The sequence below is a fragment of the Phasianus colchicus genome, chromosome 4, assembly GCF_987193195.1.
Source record: "Phasianus colchicus chromosome 4, bPhaCol1.hap1.1, whole genome shotgun sequence".
Classification (NCBI taxonomy): domain Eukaryota; kingdom Metazoa; phylum Chordata; class Aves; order Galliformes; family Phasianidae; genus Phasianus; species Phasianus colchicus.
The window spans coordinates 19,971,974-19,996,021 of NC_143439.1; the positions used below are offsets into that span (position 1 = coordinate 19,971,974).

Genomic DNA, 24,048 nt, shown 5'->3' on the forward strand with positions numbered 1-24,048 from the left:
CTTCTCTACTTGGAGATTACCTTCTTCAGCGTGTTTGGTGAGCCCTGATCTTTAGAAAGGGGGGGGTAAGTGGTTCCTTCTTTATTGCTAAATTTTGGTTGCTACTTTTATTAGGTTTAAAGCAAATACATTTCTCTGCCACCTATCCTTACAGTAGGTGGGATTTGTTGAGTTATAGAAGAAGAAGAATAGAGTTAAAGACATTCAAGAGAATTATACATTATCCAGCAACAAATTCCTTAATGTATGATATCACTACTAATAATGCTCAGTATTAGCCTATTAGATTCTTGAAGTAAATTAGCTACCATGGAAAGTTAATTACTTATAAAGAAACAAACTGAATTGCTCTTTTTAGTTTTTCATTTGAACCACTTGATCTAGCCCATTCATTTAGATGTACTGAAAAACTGAGATTGTATGTATGAACTAGTGACACAAAAGTAAAAGGACACTAAAATCTGGAATAGCCATTGTGTGTTGGTTTTGATTGGTATGCTGCTTTTAAGATTCTGATTTCTGTTATCAGGCCAGTAATTGACATACCTTAAGCTAGAGTGATAACTGATCAAAAACTTCTAACCATGTTGCATTATAAGTGCAGAGTGTGCCTGGATTTTTCTGATATAAATTTAAATGTGCGTACTTATACTCAAAAGAACATAAAAACAATTTCCAATACTGGAAGCTATCAAGCTACTCATACAAACTATCACACTTTAATTATATTAATAAAGTGCTTCCTCTCATTTTGTTTATCAGATGTAGTTCATTGACTGGAATTAAAAAGGAGACACTTTTCAAGGGGGAAATATGTGCCTGAAAAATGCTTTGTACCTCTTACATACTCTGCCATTAAATGTATTTATGGCTCAGGCATCAGATGATTAGTTAATATAATACCACACACCACAAACATATTAGACGATACAAGCTCTTAACTAGAAATCTATTCCCCTAATGTGCTCCTTTCCATAAGTGTAAAAAACAAAAATCTGCTCAAGCTTCTAAGTTTCCTAAAAAAGGAGGAGGAGACAGGAGGAAGTAAAGGCAAGACAAGCAGAAAAGCTTTCTAGCTGTATCTTATTATAGACAAAATGTCTTAGCTGCTCAAGAGGCTTCCCAAGTGACATGCACATTGTACTCATGTGTACCTGAGACTCCCCACAGTTGCCACAGATGTGCTTTTGTTCAGAGTCTCCTATTCCTTAACTTTTTAAAGATACTTCAAAGGAGATAAAAAAAAAAAGCTTGGAAGAAGTGAAGTTGTTTAGTCTATAGAAAATAAATGGCAGGCTGGGTCTCATTCTTCAAACACAAAGGAAGATGGTATGAGAACAGGACTAAACTGTTCACCAGGTCTACTGCAGACAGAAAAAAAAAGGAAGATTTAAGTTAGACATTTGGAAAACTTTCAAGTAAGAGCAAGGGACTGAACAGATCGCCTATGTAAGTTGTGGAACATCCATCATCGGAGAGTTTTAAAAACAGGTTAGACAAATGCATCCAAAGCAATGTAAGTATAACATGTAGATAAGAATGAGCTTGAGGTCTTCTGCTCCCTTTCTGCTAAGGTCTTTTCATTACATCTAGCATTAGCAAAAAATAACATTTTCCTCTTTTTATATCCCAATGTTTTAACTTCTAAAAATATGCAGTAAAATCTACCTTTGTAATTGTGGTATCTTCCTGTACTCAGGTATAGTAACTTGGAAGGACAAAACACATCCAAGATTTGCTAACTGTCAATATGTTACTTTTGTATTCTGAAAAAATTGTTATATAAATTAATTTGCAAATGTGTGGTGCAGATGAGCAGATTACAACATCCTTTTGAGGAGGACAGGACAGGCCTTGCTGTGGGAGGCCACCATCCCAGACCCTGAGGGCTGAGCTTGAAGTATCCTGCAGCCACTGAGAGCAGAAAAAAGACTATCCTAAACATTACCTTATAGGGCTTTTGTTGTTTGCCTGACGTGCACACAGAAAAGGCACATGCTCCTGTGCCAAGGTCAGCACCATGCACAGAAGTCTAATGACGGATGCAGCTTAAAATAGACTAAACTCCTTAAAGCACCGAAGAGACATACTTCTTTGACAGATATTTCATACCAAAAAATCCTTTTCTTATCATTAAGCCTCTCTTAATGAGAGAAACTAGTTAGAAATTTCATATGAGAACGGTATCAGCTTTACAGCTTAATGTGATCTTTTCTTTTCTCTATCACATTTTCCCAATACATGAGCGGGAGCAGTGTGTAGCCAGTCTGTTACTACTTCTATCATAGAGCACATGCTTTTAGGTACAGTTCTAGCATCTTTGGTTTCTTCCTAGAATTTTATCAGGATTTCTTTAAAAGGGCACCACTCAAAGGGAAGGGTATAAGTAAAATGTCACATATCACTGTAATCTTCCTTGCTACTTTTTTTTTTTTTAAAGAATCACCCTAGCTCTCTTGCTAGCTTCTAGACCAACAGAAGACAGGCTTACAATACCAATGAGACTACACAGTATCTACTTTGTATCAGAAAAATATATGCTGTTGATGGATGATGCATCAAGCTCCCAATTTGGGTTCTTTTGTATGAGTTTTAAAAGTCTAAAATAGCAGCAGGTAAGTTACAGTGCTCATACTTATTCTAACTAAATGCATAATTGTCAATGCATGTCTCAAGTCCTAATGCAGCAGCCAATTTGTTTTTCAAAAGAAAACAAAACTGGGACAACTCACTGATGACTTACTGATCCGTAGCCACCAAGCCTACCCAGTAATTCTTGTTTTTTCTTTTTTCTTAAAAGAAAAGCAGCTTTACATCCATTTAAAAAAAAAAAAAAAGTTCAGAGAGCTGCTTTGAGAAACTTCCAAACCTTTCTGAGACTGTATTCAATAATGAGTGAAGATGGCTTTTACTGCACTGGAGGGAGGAAAAGGAAAGCTTAAAAAAAAAAAGTGCTATCAGAGGAACATTCTGCTACTATTTAATACTAAGGTAACCATGGAGATGGAATCTAAACATTCATTTCCCCAAACCCAAAGGGCAAGTATGAAGGAAATCTAACAAGGAAAATGTATCTTGGTGATGGTAATAAGAACCATACAGGTAACTGTTTTGAAGGAAAACTAAACAGGTTACCAGGGTTTCTCTGCAGGACTGCAGTCACAGAACTCATATCAGCTGAAGAAACTAGAGATGCTATTTTACTTTGCTCACGTCTGCTGTTCATAGCAGCTGTCTTCTATGCTGGCCATTCATTTTTTGTGTTGCCTAGCACTTGAAATTCTTGAGGTTTCAGAAAACACTTCTACAGAAGAGACAAATGTGAATGAAATCTGTACATGATAGTAGTTATATGAAACCAAAAACTCCTAATCAGAAAAGCTCAAAAACATGATGCATCAGATTCTTGTTGCTCCACACTTGATAATTCCTTCTCCTGAGTGAGCTATATGCTCGCTTCTACTATATATTTTTCACTGTGCTTTTAGGCATTTATAATGCTCTTCCCATTCTCTGAAGTTAGTCTAAGTTCTCCAATTAATAGAGAATTTACTATTTGTCAACTGCTCAGTGTCATTGAGTATTTAACTCTCCAAAGTTAATACAATTTCTACAGTGTACTGAGAAGATGATGCATCTTCCACTAGCAACACAATACAGTGGTTGATGGTTGACCCCCCCAAAAAAAAAACTAGTGCATGTAGTGAGTTCTAAAACAGGATGAAACAAAAGCCAGAATGGAAATAAAAAAAGTTCTTCCTTGTGTGAAGTTCATATGCATGATGAAGTAAGAACTAATGGTCAAGAAACTCAAAGGAAATCTGTTGGAAAACCCACACTTAGGGCAAGTATCCTTATGACAATTACTTTTTACCTAGGAGAGATTCAGTCCATGTACATCTAGGATAAAACTCATCTCCTATTTTGCAATGTATTATGCTTTTTTCTTGAAAATTTAAGGTCTATTCCTCACTCTGATACCATTATTGTCCTCCAGAATATACGAGATACTTCTATGACTTTCTAAGGGCTTCTTTTTTTCCAGAAAGGACTGCATTAATATGACAATAGAAACAAAACCAAAAAACTCCACAAACTAAATTTGCTCAAGTTGTAAGATTTATTTTGACTTAATTCACTCTGTCTTCAACATCTTGCACCTTTAGGATTCACTGCTGACTCATCAAAGCAATTCTACAACATCTCAGAATATTTCAAGTCAGGATTACCATGACAAGAACATAGTATTAATTTGGGATGGGATGAGAGAGAAACACAATATGACAAGCAAAGATCCTTTAGGTGAATATGTAAGAAAACACTCTACCAATTGATAAGATTTGTCTAAGGGGAATTTGTTACGAAGGCCCACAGATTATTACAGCACCATATTCCTTTCAATAATATTTGACATTAAAAAGCAGTTTTAGGATTTTGGTTTTGTTTATACAGATTTGTGGTTTATTTTCCAACAGATCTTTGAAATATGGTATTATTATTTGAATGTAACCAGAACAAGTGAATGAAGAAGGCATATGAAAGTCATGGAATGGCCTGCGTTGAAAAAAACCTCAAAGATCATCTAGTTCCAACACCTCTGCTATGTGCAGGGTTGCCAACTACCAGACCAGGCTGCCTAGAGCCACATCCAGACTGGCCTTGAATGCCTCCAGGGATGGGGCATCCACAACCTCTTTGGGCAACCTGTTCCAGTGTGTAACTACCTCTGTTTGAAGAACTCCCTCCTAATATCTAACCTAAACCTCCCCTGTCTCAGTTGAAAACCACTCACTGTCATCCTATCACTATTCACCCTTGTAAACAGCTGTTCTCCCTGATGAGGTGCTATATTTGATCACTGCTTTGAACTACTACAGAATTCACATAAAGTATCCGGAACCACACATATCAGTGAACCACAACAGGGATATTAAAAAAATCTGAGTTAAAGGAATAGAAAGAGCTGGATATGCAAGCACAACTTAGCAGCTATTTTGCAAAATGAAGATAATACCACTGCAAACCATCAAATTTAGCAGAAACATGGTTACTGGCTAGCTCAAGATGTATGGTCTTTCAGTAATTCTGCCACATAACACTGGTAGTGTGCTGCTGCTGCAACGTAACAAGCAATAAATCATAAGCTCATCCTTCTTACCCGCTCCACGCTTCCTCACGCAGAGTCAGGAGCTGCAGGTTAAATCCTGCAACTATCTCTACTGAGGACAGTTTGCCGCTACACTACTTTTCACTCGCTGAAATCTCCACACAAACACCGTGAACCTCATTTGGCAAAACAGAGGAAGGATCTTCTCCTCGTTAAAAATTATCAGCTTCTATGTCAAGCTCAGCAGGCGCTTTGTGGCCTCAGGCCCTCACAGCCCTTCCTCCAGGAGCCTCCCGCCACTCCAGCAGGCGGGCTGACATGTGGACACCTCACGCTGCGGAAGAACCGCTTCACCTGCGTGCTCCCTCCTACAGACCACGGCATCCGGACCCGCAAGGCCACCCTCCCGCGCACGTGAAGCCCCGACACCATCTCCCTGCCTCAAACCCTCGTTCCGCAGCGCAGCGCCCGAGATGCCGTCTCCCAGCCCCGCCAAGCGCCACTCACATCAACCGGGCCGCCGCCGCCGCCGCCGCCGCCGCCGCGCTCCTCGCCTCGCACAGGGAGGAAGCCCACTGGGGCTGCCTCTGCAAGCGCCTGAAGCCGCCCGGCAAAAGCCTCGCGCCCCACCCCAACCGAGCATAGCTTCGGAAGCCCTCCCCGTAACTCAACATCACAAAGGAAAAATTAAAAAGTGGTTCTTTGTGGCGTGTTTTTTTTTTTTTAAGGCCCAAGTAAGAGGAAAACTCAGGCACCTCGCAGGGAGCCTCTGGGCGGGGGGGCCTGCGGGGCCGGCGGGCGGGAATTACGTCAGGGAGGGCGCCGCCCGCTGAGGTACCTGTGTGCGATGTGCTGTGTGCTGAGGTACCCGCCCTGCGCGAGCCCCGACCCTGCCCACACGGCTCTGCCCGAGCAGGCGGCTGCACGCCGGGCTCTCTTGAGGGAACGGCTGAGGGTTTGGGGCTGGGGGACGTCCTCCTGTGGCCGCTGGTGACGGGAGGAGCTGAGAGAGGGCCGTCAGGTGCCCGCCAGGTGTGTGAGGAGCGGCCCGATCAGGGGGTGCTGGAGCCGTCCGCGTGCATCGCCTCGGGGCTGCGCTGCTGGCAGGGCTCTCGTCTGTGGGGCCCGGTGGGGTCTGAAGCGTGCCTGGCGTTACCGGTGTTTCTAGCCCTTCTGTAGCAAGCTTATTGAAATCAATATCGCTTTTATTCGGGTTAATTCCTGAAGCCCGTGTATACTTCTCAGTATTGCTCCTCAGCACAAGAAAGACATCGAGGACTTGGAGCGTGTCCGAAAGAAAGTTGTGAGGGGTGTGGAGCATCAGTCTTACAGGGAGTGGCTGAGGGAGCTGGGATTGTTTAGTCTGGAAAAGGGGAGGCTGGGGGGAGGCCTTATAGCTCTCCACATCTTCCTGAGGGGAGGTTGTGGTGAGGTGGGTGTCTGCTTCTTCTCCCGTGTAACCAGTGATAGGGAGAGAGGGAAGGGCTTCTAGTTGTGCCAGGGGAGGTTCATGTTGAATATTAGGAAAAGCTTCCCAGAAAGAGTGGTCAGGTGTTTGAGCAGGCTGCCCGTGGAAGTGGTGGGGTCACTGGCCTTAGAGGTGTTGGTACTTAGGGACATGGTTTTGTGGGCAGTATTGGTATTAGCTGGATGGCTGGACATCTTAGAGGCCTTTTCTGACCTTAATGATTCTATGATAGTGTGTAAATGAAACTGTAGCAAGCCCCATCTTCTGAAGAGAGGGATGGTGAAGCGAATTATGCTGGTAAACACATGAACAGGTCAGGATTAGAAGAAACAAATTTCTCAAGTATTGCTCATATAGAATGTTTTTTTTAATGTTTACTGATGTCTCTGTTTCACTTGAGTGAGATGATGCTTGAATATCACTGATTGGGAAAGAAATTACTGTTTAAAATTGTCATGAAACAACTCTCAAAATATTCATCAGTCACTTGCATCAAAGTCACCATGCCACTTACTTTTTTCCCCTCAAAATTTGCTTATTTGTTGCAGGTTAGGTTGGAGCCTTGCCAGAACACTTTTTTTTTTTTTGAGACTAGTTGTGCCCACACTTAGGGTTGTGATCCTGCATATGTCATGGTTTAGTGGGCATGGTGGTGATGAGTTGATGGTTGCAATAGCTGATCTTAGTAATCTTTTTCAACCTTAATGATTCTGTGATTCTATAACTACCTGCTGTGTACAGACTTCATTAGTCGGCACAAAATATCTATTTTAGGGGACAAAATAGATCTGAGCATGCTAAATGCTCAGTAGCTTTTTGCCCTTGACTCTGTTATTTCTTATTTGTAGGTGGAATGCCTCTTAAAAAAGTGTCAGAGTAGTTAGGAAACTTTGTAAACAAAAGTATGTTGTTATACCACTGGAGAATACGTTCAATAAAACGCAGTGCTGCTTACATTTAGAATCATAGGCAGTCTTTCAAAATATCTTTTGTACAACCATGCTGTTTGCACTAAATGTTTGTTATGCAAATAAGAAAAAAAAATATTGTGGTGAAGTAAATTTAAAATTAAAAAATAAAGCCGATAAGTTAATATTTTTGTTTATTTAAGACTATGAGTGTTATGAAGCAAACTGGGTCCCTGGTCATTGTTGTTGTTATCCTAACAAACTCTTGCTTACGTATTAAGAGTTACCACAGAAGATATTTTCTTTCTACAAAATGGTCTATTTCATTGGAAATACTGGGATTTAGTGAAAAGCAGTATAAGTGTAGTGTGTTCACCTGCTCTCTTGAAATTATTTTGATTGTTTTAAAAATAATTCAGAAACAGTACTGGTTTTTAATTACATTTTACTGCCAAAAATCTACTTAATAAGGCAAAGATTGTGAACATCCGTGTTCTCGGGAGGCATTTAGATAACTTGCCATTTTGAATTGCAAAGAGTTATTAACCTGAGTTATTGCTGCATTGTAAATATGATTCACAGGATGAATTCATTCAGGTTGGTCTGTCTGTACACGCAGTGCCTCCTTCTGAGCATCAAATGCCTGTGTGTGGCTGACTCGACTGCCTTCTGTTTCAGTGGAAAAATGATGGCTAGATAGTGCTAAACTCTGAATAAAAATGTTTACTTAGAGCAGTCTGTGTTCAGGGAGACAACAAAGGAGCTTGTTGGATGAACGGCTTATCTTTCATATTTTATTTCTTAATATTTGGTATGGAAAGACGGTCAAATAAATGATTAGTAAAACAGTTCTAATCTGAATGTGGACTAGATACTTGCAGGTATCTATTTGTGGTGGGCTTTGCTGGGAATATTGGTTAGTGTTTCTGTGTGTCTTAAAGCTTTTTGAAGGAGATTTGAATGTGAGGAGTGAGCTGAGGAGGGTCATTCAGAGGTATGATGCAAAACAGGCCACTTCTGCACTTCTAATCTTTATGCCAGACCTCTTTTGCAGATGCGGTGGACTGTCTCCCATATACTCAGTAAATGGTGCTTTGGAAAGGAATCAGTAATTCTAGATGATGCTAATAAGAGAAGTCATCACTTCCTCCCCCATCCTCACTGTTTTGGATTATCAGAATTGAATTTCCAGAATTCAGTCCGAGAATTGAATTTGCCTTAACTGTTCCTATTGTCAATTTAAAATAATAAAAAAATTATTTTTCCTTTTCTCTTGTTACTTCACAGTAAGAAGGCGGCTCTGCAGGATATAATTCATTCTTATAATGTATGAAATTAATACAGTGCATGTCTTTTCTGTGTAGGAGAGATGAATTTCTGTGAACTGTTATACCTGGAACACGAGGAGAATGTGTAGCTCTCTGTATTTTTGTAGTGCTACCAGATTTCTTTTAGTGAAAATTTATGTAAAAGTTAAGGTGAATTTTTAAAATGTGCGTAACGTTTACGTTTGGGTTTAGAAATGTCTGTTAAGGGATTAGAATACTTTAGTTAATAAGAACTTTTAACTTGAGCTCTAATTGGTGGCCATTTTTAAAGTTGGTGGAAGGACTGAGCTTTGGAGTTTCTTGAGTTATTTAATCAGTCCTTGGAGTCTATGGAAATTGAGAGTTAAGGACAGAGATCAGACCTTAATTGTAATAAAGTTATATGTTGACAGAACTAGCTCTTTTCCAGCATCAGAGGTAATTTCTTTCATTCATTTTGGGGAGTCAACAGAATTAACTCTGTAACAAGAGGACTTGTTTTAAAGCATACCTCTAAAATTGATGATTTCTTTTAGTAGGTGTCAGGGACTGCTTTTCTCATTTCTTCTGGTCTGTGTGGTTCCCACCCAAATGAAGTGAGTGATAGATGTGCGGTTGTCTAGTTGAAAACATTGCATGTGATCTAATTCATCTTTGTACGCTCAGTGCATCTAGAACACAAGAAAAGCTTAATCTCTTCAAAAGTTTATTGGATTTTTTATATGTAGCAATTTTTTTTTTTAAATTTCTTTCTAAATGTCAGCTGGAAGCAGATGTAATGTTTTGAGTATTACTTTCTCTACAATAAAAATGAGAACATCTCTCATGTGAGTAAGCATATTAAATATTTACACATATGCCAAATATTGTGATGGATTATAAATTTCCATGCACCTCCCTGCCCAGACTATAGTTACATAAATGTTTATTTATTTTTAAACAGTTTTTGGAGGACTCGTGCCAAAGAAGGTTATAATTCACTTTTCAAATCCAAATTTTTTCTTCTTGGTTAATAAGTATTTTCTTTCTGAAGCCAGGTAGTTCTTTCTGGCAAACACAGTGTTTTTACAGGAATCTGAACCTTGGATTATTGTAAAGACACACTGAAAACTTCTCTGTTGGAACTTGCTGCACATCCATAAATTTTTGTGCTTCCATTCAGTCCGGTCTATGTCTTTCCACTGGTATATTCTACCTGTTAGTTGCTTTTTGAGAATTGTAAAATAAATCACTTCCCTAAAACACTAAATATTCATAAGATGTGAAGACATTATATCTTTACAAAGATTTTTGATCACAAAAATACTACTATACAAAATCTGTGCCATTTTTGTATTTTTTTTTTTGTTGTTTGTTTTGAAGTTTGATGCCGTCATGCATTCATTCATATTATCTGTGTCAGTGTCTGTTAGAAGCTAAAGGGCTGTTTCTCAAGGAGAAATGCCACATGCACACAGATGAAAGCTGTCTTATATTTGGTTTGTATCTTAAATCAGACTGTATAATTAGAAACAGAAGTTATGCTCTTTAATTTCCAGTTGTATAGACTCAGTAAATACGACTGGTGTATAAGGATCTCTGTGCAACCCATTATGGGAACAGAATCTCAGCTAAGATTCTTAAAAGAAAGTGAGTTTTACTGGGAATTTTGTGCAGGGAACAAGGTTGTGATGTTGACCAAAAGGCTGATATAACAGCGGTATTTAGCTTCATTACTGATCAGTTTAATTTTTCAATCTTTTCTTATTTCTTGAAGCTCCTACGGTGATAAAGACTTATCACATCTGGTTTGAAAGAATTATGTTGCTTTTATACTACAAGCTTTTTTTTTTTTCTTTGCCTGTTATTTTTTTTATGGGCCTCAAATACTGCAGATTCCTTCTCTTCTCCAATTTTCCCGGTGCAACTCTATACATGTTTCTCTGCTTAGGAGATTATAATTACCTTTTTCTAACTGATGAGAGAGTTGGATGTGCTTTCCACATTAGACAGTGGGCTCTTGTTGTTGGTTACGTGCACAGAGGCCTCTGGAGTTGAAGTTAGCTGAACGGTAGCTGTCTGCATAAGCTTTTTCTGTTCTGTGGTCTCATGTCGTGTTATGTGGGAATGCTGCGCTGTCACAGCTTGCAGACCAGAGCTCACTGAAAAGTGTGTGAGCTTGGCTTTTTCATCTCTGATTGTGGGTGTGCTTTTATACACGAGTGTGTTGCACTCCAACATTGTGTAGATTGCTTCCTTAATTTGTTAGTCAGTGTGGGAGCTAGTAGTTTACCTGTGGGTAGGAAAGAAATATTGGTAGGATGGAAGACTGTTACTTTGTAGTTTAGACTATTAGAAATGCTGTAGTATGTTGATGCTGGATTATCATGTAAGAAGTGTCAGTCTTGATTTGTGATCTGCTGGTACAAGGTGATACTTTAGAGGAGTGTTTTCTCTTCAGTGTGGTTACTGGTTTTTAAATAAAGAACCTTTATGTTGCAGTATTGCTCTGAAGATTGTCTGTGTTAAAGCGTTTGTCTGCTGCTAAAACCAGTTTTGACTGTTAAGTCTTTAAAACTGTCGTTCTATTTTCATGTTTAAATGCAATGTTTATGATACAGCAGCACTGTATTATTAATATCATCATGTTAATTATGGAAAAATATCCCCCTTAATAAGGAAGAAAAAAATGTAAGTGCATTATTTAATAAGCAACTCATAAGATGAGTTACAAGAATGTGTACTGTTTGTGTGTAAACTTTTTATCTATGCTTTCTTTTTAAGGAACACGGCCTGCTTGGAAGAGCTTAAGATTGTGCTGAGAAATGTTTCCTTTAAGAGATACTGAGATGGGTGCTTCCACCTTCTTTGCCTCAGCTCTTCCACATGATGTTTGTGGAAGTAATGGCCTTCCTTTGACACCCAACTCCATCAAAATTTTAGGGAGGTTTCAGATCCTTAAAACAATCACCCATCCTAGGCTTTGCCAGTATGTTGATATTACCAGAGGTAAACATGGTGAGTATCTGTTTAATAAGGATATTTAATGTTTGGTTATTGTTATAGTCTTGTGAAAAAATATCTGAAGACGACTGAGCAGAATATTGCCTTTATAGCACCTGTTAAAGTAGGTTGCTGGTTTGCGGACCCAAAATAATAGCACACTGTTCTGTAACTGGTGACCTTGGTGCCTTTGTTTCTTCTTTGCAGAGTCAAGGCAGAGGCTCATCACTTTTTCTTTTGTTATGCATTATGCTAAGTGATAAAAGCTAAAAATTCTGGTACTCAGTTGTTGCACCACAACTTTGAAATGCATCTTTTTTTTTTTTTTATGCCAAGCTCCTACGCTGTGTTTGTGTGATTAATTTCATATGATGGTTGGATCTCTTGTACATTCACAGCTGTTCTAGCATCTCAGTCTCAGCTTCCTTTTCCTTAGAGTCTCAGCTTCTTTTCTTTTTTTTTCTTTTGATTTCTAGCTGTTTTAAGATCTCTCCCACTAAAAATTACTTTATTCTAGTAGAGAGGATTTCTTTTTAATAACTGTTGTCACATGTATTTTTAGCTCAAATAAGGCTTCAGTTGTTTTTCCTGTTCCACATGATCTCATTCTGTTGCAAGCTCAGTGGGACAACAGCACTGAATTTCCACAAAAATCTGCAACACCTGTGACAAAATTTATATAGTTGCCAGCCTCAGCTGTTAAACCAACAGTAGTCCAGAATAAAAGTGCATTGTATGAATTTGTTTAATTAGTTACACTGTCTCATAGAGTAGGTAATGTATTTTCCTTTAGAATGCAAAATGATAGGATGTTTCAGATTTTTAGAGAATTGTGATAATGCCAAGTAAACATGTTGTGAAGTGTTCCGAGGGGCTGTGAGGAAGGGAGCATACAGAAGTTATTTTAGTATGTTTTCATTTGGTCTCAAACTCATAAATTTTGAGATTTCTCTAGCCAGGAGATCTAGCAAGATTGTTTATTTTATCTTAATTTTGCTAGTACCTCTCGAAGCAGAAAATGGGATTTACTTATTGCAGTGTTCAAGGTGAGAGATTAAGAAACGTTAGCCACCATAAGCATTAGATACAAGAGATAAATAGGCAAACTTGGCCTGTTTGACAGTGAAGATGTGTGAAGGTTTGAGTGCATAGAAATACAAAGGAAAATACTTGATAATTAAAGCAGTTTGCAGAAAAGCAAGTAAAATCTTTAACTGTGAAGCCACTGTAGTGATCAGAATAACAAGTAATTGATTTCAAAAATATGGCTTTTCTTGTGAACATATTAACATTGATGGGAAATTTTATTCTTCTGATACTGACGGAATTCTTGTTAATCCTATGTGTGGTGATTTGATGTTATTTTTCTTCAAAATGTCAATTATGACTTGTGTGCCTTGAGTTACTTTCTCTCTTTGTTACTGTAAGTCTTGTAAGGCTATTTGTGTTTGGGATAGTTATTTTGGCTTGGTTTTGAATTTGAAAGTTCACTTCTGGCTGTTCTGTGGGTAGCAAAAGCGAAAATTTCCTCCCCCGTGCACTGTCCTGTACCATCATCTTCCTTTTATATTTGCTAGCTTCATTGTAACAATAGCTTTCTTTTGTTCTGTATTCAGAGCCAGCCCATCAGTATCCAGAATATGCGCTATTTTTCTAGTCAGGAAAAACTACAAGTGGCAACGTGTTAGCTGGTCAATCAGATTGAGATTCCCATGCTCCTTCTGAATCCTTTTTCTCACCTTTTCTTCAAAGTTGATGTTACTTTAAATCTGTCTTGTCACCCTGACTGGAGATTTCTGTAAACATGTGAATACTAATCTTTGAAACCTCAACCAAATCTGACTGTCATTGGCTGAAGGGTTCAGAATTCTATACTTTTGTGTAAAAAAAAAAAAAAAAAAAAAAAAAAAAAAAAAAAAGGCAAAAAGCCAAGAAAGATCTGTCAGGTTGTCTGCTGTATTTCATAAATGAAAATGGTTGTGATGTACGCAAGTAGTACATAACTCAATGTGTGTAATTTTATGCACAGTGTATGTCAAAATACTGTAACATCTGCCAAGTGGGTACTGAGAGGTCTGAACTTGGATTCTCATGTACTTTTTTTTTTCTTTTTTTCCTATTAGAGAGACTGGTTGTGGCTGCTGAACACTGTGAAAATAGTCTGGAAGATTTGCTACGAGAGGGAAAACCAGTCAGGTAAGGCATCAAGTTAAACTTCTCAAAGTTTGACATATGTGTGGCAAATTCCTACCTCTTTTTTTTTTTTTTTCTTTAAACTTTTGCTGGTTTGCATAAATTGTATTCCTTTAAAGCTCAGCGTATAAGCATTGTTTATCAGATGAATGCATGCCTGGAGTACACATCTCTGTACAGTTCAAGAAGCTAGAGGAGTTATGGGGGATTATATTGCAACTGGAATGTTTTGTAACTCAATCTTGTCTGTCTTGTAATAGTAGTTTTGGATTTTCTTTTATAGAACACAATCAGACCTCTTTGGGGTCAATAACTTCCTAAGAATTAATTTGAATTTTTTTTTTGTCTACCTGATGATGAAATTCTGCTTTCACTAGAAGGGAGAGAATTTGATGCATGCAGACATCAGTTAACTTATTAACCAGAGACTGGACAGGGTATAAGATATCTATGCCAGGCTGCTAATAAGCAGTTTTAATTTGGGTTAATATAGCCACTTCAGCAAGACTTTGGTCAAAAGTTAAGAACACTAGCATTCATCCTAGAATGTATAGAATAGTTGAGCTTTATCTTTAAAGAAGCAAACATAATTTGTTTTAGGCTTGTTGCTGGAAGTTTTAACTGTGATTTTAAATGTAAAGTGCCTATCCATATTGCCTTTGGAGCAAAGATGACCCTTCTCCTGAAGAGTAAGTAACACAGGAATCATGAAGAGTGGAGGAAAAGAAATGTGATGTCTTGCTATCCCAAGTGTGTTGGCTGGTTATTTCTAGAACGCAAAAATACAAACTTAACATGTTTGGAGAAATCCAGTCTCTTCAGTTTAGTTTCTCAAAGGTTTATACCACTCATTAGGTCTCACACTCTCGACATTCATTGTAAGCTTAGTCAATATGCTTGCTTAGGAAAAATGTCTGATTTTTGTTTGTGAGTCTTCCCAATTAACTGCAGTTAGCACTAGGCATCCTAAGTGAGCTATGTTTGATGAAATATATACAGGTAGAATTCCTGTGATTCATCCCTAGTGCGATTTGAAATAAGGAGTAGGTATTGACTCTGACTTTTTAGCCATGCAGCCCTAAATAGAATGCTAACAATGTTTTTAGGCAGAGGTAAATCTAAATACAAAATGCTCTGTTGCCAGTATATTAGCTTTTGGTGAACGACAGCTTGTATGTCATTCTATGTTGCAGAGGAATGTTAGGCAAATATGGCTTCTATTTTATTTTTTCAGATAGAGAGGTATTTAAATATGATGTGTAAAGGGCTTTTCATGTGTGACATAAATTGCAGCCCTTCACATGGTTTTGCATCAGGTTCTTATTGTGCAAAGTTCCAGAAATAGTGAAAGCGTCAGAAGGTCTGTTCCCACTTCTCACACTAGTTTTTGAACATGTGTGTCTTGGTGTTGGATGAGAAGCAGCCCAGTCTGTCTGCTGTCTCTTGACTGTTTTTGAAAAAGCATGCATGTAGCTATTTCAGTTTTCTTTGAATTGCTTGATACAATTCATACGTATGTTTTGTTGCTATGGGGGAGGAAAAATTCTCTCTTTCTCAAAATTCTATAAATGGATCTTTATCACACAACAGTTGTGGTCTGTATGCACATGTGTCATGCCCCTCTGTATCAGCATGTGTTTTGTGGCATCCTGAAAGGTTTTTGAGATATTTTTAGATGGGTTGTTGAGGTACACAGTTTGTTGTTTTGGCATGCTAAGATAAGGTATTTAGTCTGTTATAGTTATCTTGGCTATTTTGGCTATTGTTCTGTTGAGAAGATGCATAAAGCCTGGCATTACTTTTTCCTTTAGACTTGCTATAGTAGAATAATATACATGAGTATAGACTCTCTGATCTTTGTTTCCATGACTCAACTGGTATTTTTTCAGGAAGTTCTGACACTTGAGGCATTGGGCTAACATGTAGCCTTTATGTGTATTCCTAACTTTCAGACATCAGTGATTTATCTACTGTAATTAACAGTCTTTGTGGTAGTACATAAGAGATAAATCATGTCCACTAAAAGATGAAGTTTCATGCAAGACTGGTATTTGCCCCCTCCCTGAAAGTACTCAAGGCTGGGCTGGAGGGGGCTTTGAGCAACCTGGTCCAGTGGGAGGTGTCCTTACCTACAGCAGGGGGTTGGAACTAGGTGATCTTAAGGGTCCTTTCCAACCTAAACTGTTCTGTGATTCTGTGGTTTTCCCTCTTATCTGTTTCTTTTTTTTTTTTTTTTTGAATTCTAAAATTAAAACAGACCTTTTTTGTTTCTTTTGTGTGACCTATACATTTTTGGAAACAACTTGGATGGACTAATTCCCAGTTACTGGTTATCTGAACTGTCAGTATTAATTATCTTTGGAGGGAAGTATTTGACTCTTTTTATGTGTTTTGATTGCATTTGTCAGTGATAGCCAAGCTGGTTACACATCCGGACTTGATATGTATGCTATTGCAATTAATTTTATAAGTTGTTTATGGAATGTGAAAAGCTGCTCTTCTGGTCTCTAGATTAATTCTCCTTATGCTTGCCAGTAACCTAAGTCCTTTGCACCTGTACCACAAGCTGATGTTAAGTCAGCAGGAAATCTTCTATTATGCTAGTGCTGAAATTCAAGACGTAATGTTATGGACTGTCTATCTTTCCATACATACTGGAAAACAGGCCATACAGCTGTCTGTCTGGTAGTTATTTGCAGTTAATCTTGTCTGAAGTCATGCATCAAGTGCAGCACACATTCCCTAATATATGAATTATGGTTTAAAAAAAAAAATACAGCTGAGTAATTAACATCAGTGTTTTATCAGCTTTTCGAGTTCTAGGGAATCATGTGCACATAGGGGCCAAATACTGGAAATCAGAGCTCTAACCATCAATGTAACTTGCTCTGTCGCTGGGCAGTGAGTTGTATTTCTGAGCATACCACCAAAAGTTTCGAGAATCTGGATTTGTGATATACTCAGGAATTCAGTCTTAATACTGTGGCAACACGCTCCAGGAATTGCAATGATGATTTGCAATTGTCCTTAAAATTAATGTGCTCAACTTCACTTGCAAAATTTAATGCTAGTAAGTGTTTGGTAACTCATAGCTGGATAATTTTCTTTTCTGAGTGATGTATATTTGGGATCCTAAACGTAGCACATGCCATGGTTGCATCTATCATCCAAATTTCAAACTCTCTAGTGGATGAAATGAGCAGACTTCTTGTGATTCTTCTTTGTTTTTCTGAGGGTGGCCACGTGGACATTGTTCCTTTATTGTTTATTCCTAATTTAGTATCCTATTTGTTTTTATTGTGAGTCAGAGAAAGTAAGTACTTCATTTTAGCTAGTAATAGTCATATTATTCAAAAACTAGCCCTCAGACATATGTTGAGGAGTCTTAATTTCTTAAGGAGCTAGGAACTCATGTACGTAGCAAAGCACAATAGTAAATACCTAATTTAAGCATTTAAGTTTAGTGCTGTTTGGAGATTTGAAAATGTGTCTTAAAGTCTGGCTGACTTCCTCTGTGTCTCCTTGTGCATGCAAGGATTTATTGTAAATGAATCGAACATAAGTCACAAAAAAATCGTGAAGGATTAAACTGTTCTACTTCAAAAGTCTCACTAAGGGTAGCTTTCATGTTTGTGGTAGTCAAAACTTCACTGGATTTGCTAAGTTACTAGTTCTTTTAGCCCTAGTGATACCACAGACCAGAATGTAGCATGTGAATTTATTTTTAAGATTCTCTGTCTTTTAAAACACATTTAAAACTATTCCCGTGGGATACCTTTGCCAGACAGTGTTAAAGGAGTTATTTTCTCAGCTTCTGTGCTGTTAGAAGAGAACTTGAGAGTTTTGCCTTTTTAGTCACACTTGAAGTGTGTTCGTTCTTTCAGGAAGCTGGTCTGCACTTGTATTTGTAATAATAACAACACCAGCAAATAGTGACATTCAGCAGACTTTTGGCACCTACAGCTGAGTTTCTGAATTGGTTTTCAATTTTTGGCTTGGGCAGTCTATGCTTATTCCTTTCTTCAATAAAATATAGTTGTATGTTTTGCAAGTTAGGGTTTTCAGAAATTGCTAATGAACCATGAGAGATGCAAGGTATAGTTTGTTATGCATGCAACATTTGATTGGATGCAGGCTGTGTCCAGCTGTTTACTAGTTTGGAGAAAACATGAGCTGACTGATCCAGATGACTACATTTTATTTGACTGTATTAAACAGTTGTCTGCAGATTGATTACATTTTGTTATGCTGTCTTTGCTATTAATGTATGTTTGGCAAATTTGAAGTGAAGCTATGTAATAAAAGGTAGTGGTAAATGCAGGGCATGGGGAAAGCAGTTCTTGAGTAGCCAGGGATTCCTCAGAAATTTTGTCAGTCAGGTGCAAATCATCAAAAGGCTGATGGTTTTACATGATTTGACTTGAAGAGTTGCATATGAGCAGAACTTCAAGGGCAGAGCATTCTGCTTTGAATCAAGTCTCTGCTGGAATTTCACATCAGAAATCCATATGCCATAATGAGGTTGCATTTAGCAAGGATAAATGGTCAAGCAGTACAATGGAGTGGCATTAATAAATAAACTTATTAAAATTAGTTTTTTTCCAAATCATGTGTGAGAATCTGTATTTTGGGTGTTCAGGGGCTGTAGCCTTTTGTTTCTTGCCAATGGTTTGTTTCCAAAACTACAGTGAAAGATTAGACATTAGTTCTGACTCATTTGTGTGTTATTCAATTCTGCTTTTCTCAACATAAGAGCATTTTGATTTCTGTAAGAATGAGGGTTGCTCTGAAAGTAATGCCTTCCATTTTATGATGTCCTATGACATTAAAGGTGGATGTCAGTGACAGGAGTAGAGGTTGAACCTTCCCACCAACAATCCATTACTTTTTGTTGCTGTGTGATAGATGGCAGCAAAGGGGCAGTCTTACAGAATGACATCTGATGTGGAAGTGTGTGTGGAGCAAAGGTGTGAGACTGAATTCCTGTATATGGAAAAAATTGCACCCGCTGACGTTCATCGATACTTGCTGAACGCTTATGGAGATGAAACAGCGAATGAGAGCCCAGCAATGGGATGGGTGGTTAATTTCAGTTGTGGCAACAGCGATGTGAAAGATCAGCCACCTTCTGGATGGCCATGCATGTTTTGTGAATGCAACATGCACGCTCTTTTTATCACATGTGCAAAAATGCACAGGTAACTGTGGTGCCTATGTTGTAAAATAGCGTTTTGTAGCTGAGAAACTACTCTTTCAAATGGAGTTATTGTGCATGATACAGAGTGCCCTGTCCTTCTGTCTGACAACTTCTGTTAAATGAATTTCTTCTACATTCAGCTGCATCAATCTCTTTTTGTCCATTTGGTGACATTTTTTATGTTAGTTAAAAGGCAGTTTGATACAAATTGTATGCCAATTAGTACATTTATAGCCTTTAGTCACAGGCATCTGGTTTGGCTACATGCAAGTTTATTGTTACCTCTCAATAGGTGTTTCCTGCCTGTTGCAGTGATACAGACTGGAGTACAGATCAAAGTGATGCACTTCTAATGCCTTCAGGAATATTAGTTGCTAGCTACGAAATTTCTAACAGCACCGTTGCTTATTGACCTAGTTGCGAAGTCCCTTTGATCACCTGCATTTGCAGACTGTTCTTCACTTGGAACTTTCTGTTCTGTTTCACTTTTGCATAGCATCTGTACTGTTGATGTAAGGATCCAGACTTTTTTGAGCTAACTACTAAAATGTATCTGATTTCTAACCTTAAGATACTTAGATTAAAAAACAAAAACAAGAAAACTGAACTGTTAGAAAAGCACTTGCAAAATCTACTGGTTTTAAGAGGAAATCTGTGCACTGCTGCCATTTTGGTTCATAGGTTTGAAAACTCTATTGCACCATTTTAAAATGTTTATCTCTGCATTTTTGTTTATTTAAATTAGGAATGTGGCTTGTTACTGATGCTTGATCTCATCATGCAAAGAAAGCTAAAATGCAGACAGAGAGATTTGTGAAGAGATTGCTTTGGTGTAGTTTTATAAACATTTGTGTGCTTTTCCTGCTATCCAGTAACTCCTAAAAAGAAAGCATGTTTGGTTGTTCTTGTATAGTATTGATACTCACTGGAATAAGTGGTTGTATACAAAGTGTTACTTCGAAATTACTAGTGCTTCTTGCACTAGATTATGTTCAAGAGGACTGTTTTGTTCAGAGAAACTGAATTCTTTAAGAGAAGCCAATTCTTCAGTTGTTATGTTTTTGAAGAGAGGAATGCTTGCTTTTTTGTGTCTTGAGCATTTTTGAGATTGTTCTTTTGGCTTGTCGTGCACTGAGCAGTGATTTTGGGCTAGTTTAATCTCAAAACAAAGGAGAAAAAATAATGGATTTTCTTGAGGAACAGAAAAGATAGTAATGGGAATCCCATTGTTACTAACATTTTCTCTTACTGTTTAGTATGGTCAAAGCCACTTTAATTTATTATACGTGATCTCTACATTCAAGTAATATTTTAATGGTGCCCTGCTTTGGGTGTATGGGAGCAAAAGCTGTATTTCCGGGAGCTCATCTGTTCTGCTCTTTTCCAACATAGTGAAAAAGGCAGCATCTGTCCAAGCTGGTGAAGGTTCAAAGATAAGGAAAACGCTGGATTGTGCAGTACCTGCTTGTTCTGTGATTAATTTATCTTTGGCTGCCAGGCATGGCTGAAATTTGTGCAATTTTATGATGAAAATATAAAGGCAGACATGAATTCTTTCCTGTCTACTATCAGAAATATTTTGCAGTCTCTAAAAGAAATTGTTCAGATTAAACTGTGTGAAAGGAAATCTTCAGAGACCTAAATATGATAACAGTGAAAAAATGAGATAAGTGCTGGAGACATGCATCTTTATTTAGGATATGGTTAGCTATTTGGTACCTTCTGGTGCAAAATTTCCAACAAATCCTGAACAGACGATCATTTTATTTTCTAGTGAGTTTTTCTACCCTTAAAATCTGATCAAAAATGATAAATACATATGAGTCAGTATCTACTGTTTTACTTGGGGCATGTTAAAAGTAGTAAAATGTTGGTTTTGCTTTTCTTTATGGAGAAAAAGCAATACAATCTTGCATTAAACACAAATCAGTCAACAAAATTTCCAATTTTTTTGGCTCTGAACTTCTGTTATATTCAACAAATTATTTGTGAACTGGCAGAAATTACCAAGTTTATTTCTTCAAACACCTAAAAGCTTCCTTAAATATTCCTCAGCTGCCTTTCTAAAACTGAAAAGAACACTTAGCACTGTAAAGTAAGTGTTACAGTCCGCAGTGTATGCTGTGCATATGTATGTTCTTATGAGCGGAGAAGCTGATTTGCAAGAAAGTTTGCTGAAGGGAAAGGTTTTTGTGTTGCTGGGTTTTTTTTTGATTTGTTTGTTTTGCTTTGCTTTTTAAATATGAAGTGCTTCAGGTAGACTTGGAATTGTGTGTCTCTTTTGCACTTAATTCAGCCATGCATTTGCTATAACCCAAAGACTGTATATGTACAAAGACTCAACTGAAAGTACTACAGCTTTAAATTTTGTTTTTGTGAAGAATATCTCTCTAAGCAAATAAATTATTAGAAAGCCCCCTCTTAGTAATTATATCTCAGAATAATTCTTCTGCTCACAGCTGAAAGTCTGACAAGACCTACGGTCTTTTAATAATGTGATTGCAGAGTTTTTCCTACCAGCAACTGTAGATGATGACCCACTCCTTTTCAGAATAAAAACTTCTGCGGAAATCCCACAGTGACATTAATCTTTATGACAGGTAATCTTCACAGTCCTAATAAAATCACAGTTATCCTTATAAGATGGATATAGGCTTATGGATTCTGGTTTATGAGAATTGGTTTCTGCCTGAATAGAGGCAGTGGTGACAGAAGACTCTTCTGTCATCTTTTTGAGCTATAGAGGGGCAGGGTGAAAAAAGGCTGCCTTGGTGTCTGAAAATAGCTTACCTTTAAGACATAAACTCTTGTTTTATTAAAACAGTGCTTCCAACGTAGCATCTAAAGTCACGTGCTGATACAGTTCTTTCGCATATATGTGGCTGTGTCTTTTCATTAAGAGAATGTTTTCCTTCTGTCTTTCCTCTACAGAAGGAAGCTGCACTAAGTTAACAGTAGCATGGAATGACAGATCTAGTTATATTCTGCCATCCACCCTGCTTCCCTTTCTTCCTGGCATAGTCAATGCTGGCTAACTCTGTGCAATGTTTGCTGTTATTGGAGGAAAGGGAGAAGCAGGGATTGAATTAATCTGCTGTATCCTGTCAGCAAACCTTTGAAAAGCACTAATTTTAAGTGACTAATGTACATAGTATGGTAGTGTATGTTCTAAGAGCAACACTGGAACCTTTGAGTAACTTTTGGATATTAATTGAGTGGACTAACAATGCAGGATGGGCAGTTCTTGTTGATTACTATAGTTTCCAATAGCTCTGGTGATTCAACTAGAAATTGACTCCTGGAAATTGGTTAGTCTTTATTTTTGTTTCTTAGCAGAGATTAAGCAATCATTAAGGCTATCATTTGACTGGAAATGTAGGGATAGTGGAATTTCTTACATTCTTAAAATGCTTATGGAGTGTGGTGACTATAGAAATAATTTTATGTTCTTTCTTTTGTAGGAGCACTTTAAATGTACAACACAGTGTTATTGTAATTGTCATTATATAGTAACATAAACTGTGTGGCTTTCTTAAATCATGAATATATTTGGGAGAGGGAGAAAAGTAGAAGAAGGGTTTTCCTTAAATTTCATCTTCATGAATACACCATTTTCTATTAGAAGAGTCTTGAAACTTCTGTGGTAGTAGAAAATAGTAGGAGACCAAATTTTTATCTTTTAGGTGAATATACTACTAATGTGGGTTGAGATCAGCAGCTCAGAATAAGATTTTTGCCCGGAGAGCACTTGGCTGATGCCTGGAATTTGATAAGCTAACATGCTAGCTTCAGCTATTGAGAAGAGTGTCTTCATAGACATAGGAGAACTTGCTCTTTTGATTTAAGAGGGGATTGCAAACCATGATTGTGTTTCACCTTCACTCTCAAAGCTGAAAGCATTTGTGTCATCTTTGCTAGCTCTTTTACTTTTGCAGTCATCTGTTCTCTATTGAAACATGCAATTTTATGTATTTAAGTCTGAAAAGATTGTTAGTATGTAATGTGATGAGGTGATCATGACAGATTTGTGAATCAGGTAAAGTTTGATCTACAGTTGTTACAGCTGTCTTCACAAGTGTAGAGGCATGAACCAAACACTGATTTGCTGACATTTGACAGTTCAGGGTGCAATTAGCAATTGATTTTCAGATACGTCCTTCACTTTAGCATAGAATAAGGTGGGGAAATACCAGGTGCCAGCAGTGTGATAATTCATCCTGCATCCTTTAGAAGTTATTTTTCCTTCAATGACTGCGTGCCCTAGGGGTCTGGTGGTGCTGCTAATTGTACCTTGTACTGAATAGTAGATGTTTAATAGACGAATGTCAAGTTCTCTGTACTTTGGAGAGTGGAAATTTAACATACTCTGTGCCTAAAAGTTTAGATATTGGTGCCTTCAGGTACAAATGAGTGATTATCCTTGCCTAGAACATGGGGTTTGTTTTCAAATTTGAAACTGTCATGGAAATGTGTTTTTGAGCAGCTGAAGGTCTAATTGCTGCCTTTTAATTTGTTAAAGGATCCTTGATTTGCAATTAATTCTTTCATTGCCTTTCTGTATGTTGTCAAATTGGCTTTCTATACCTGTGGGATTGTGATAGATCTTGCCAGATATTGTTTTTTTTTTATTGTCATTGTGCATCTAGTTCTACTCTGCTATTTATCTATTAATGTGTAGTCTATGATCAGGTTTCAGATGAGGACTGTTTTACCTTATCTTACCAGGTGGTGACCGAAACTTTCTCATAGTGCTTTCTGGTCAAATTAGAAGTGTCATTGTTCTATCTTTTACACTTGAGCCAACTTGAGGCAGGCCTGAGGGACAAAAAATTATTTCTCACAAGCTAATGAGCGGCAAGATCAAAATCTGGGAGTTTGAATACATC

At 37.8% G+C, this 24,048-nt stretch overlaps 2 protein-coding genes across 13 annotated transcripts in view; one reads left to right on the forward strand and one right to left on the reverse strand.

The window, feature by feature from the left end:
- Positions 1 to 5,712, reverse strand: part of AIMP1 (aminoacyl tRNA synthetase complex interacting multifunctional protein 1) — a 31,476-nt gene extending 25,764 nt beyond the window's left edge. For 2 of the 5 annotated variants that reach the window (XM_031607432.2, XM_090138840.1), the window contains exon 1: positions 5,615 to 5,711. In XM_031607432.2, coding sequence (XP_031463292.2) covers positions 5,615 to 5,616 — 2 coding nt within the window. In that variant the 5' untranslated portion in view covers positions 5,617 to 5,711. Of the gene's footprint in view, positions 1 to 5,158; positions 5,527 to 5,547; positions 5,569 to 5,614 lie in introns of those variants that run through there. The other 3 variants (XM_090138844.1, XM_090138845.1, XM_090138846.1) reach the window with 3 other exon arrangements.
- Positions 5,713 to 5,896: 184 nt separating this feature from the next.
- Positions 5,897 to 24,048, forward strand: part of TBCK (TBC1 domain containing kinase) — a 115,540-nt gene continuing 97,388 nt past the window's right edge. For 5 of the 8 annotated variants that reach the window (XM_090138847.1, XM_090138851.1, XM_090138848.1 and 2 more), the window contains exons 1-3: positions 5,897 to 6,139; positions 11,554 to 11,787; positions 13,896 to 13,968. In XM_090138847.1, coding sequence (XP_089994973.1) covers positions 11,595 to 11,787; positions 13,896 to 13,968 — 266 coding nt within the window. In that variant the 5' untranslated portion in view covers positions 5,897 to 6,139; positions 11,554 to 11,594. The remainder of the gene's footprint in view (positions 6,140 to 11,553; positions 11,788 to 13,895; positions 13,969 to 24,048) is intronic. The other 3 variants (XM_090138853.1, XM_031607612.2, XM_090138854.1) reach the window with 3 other exon arrangements.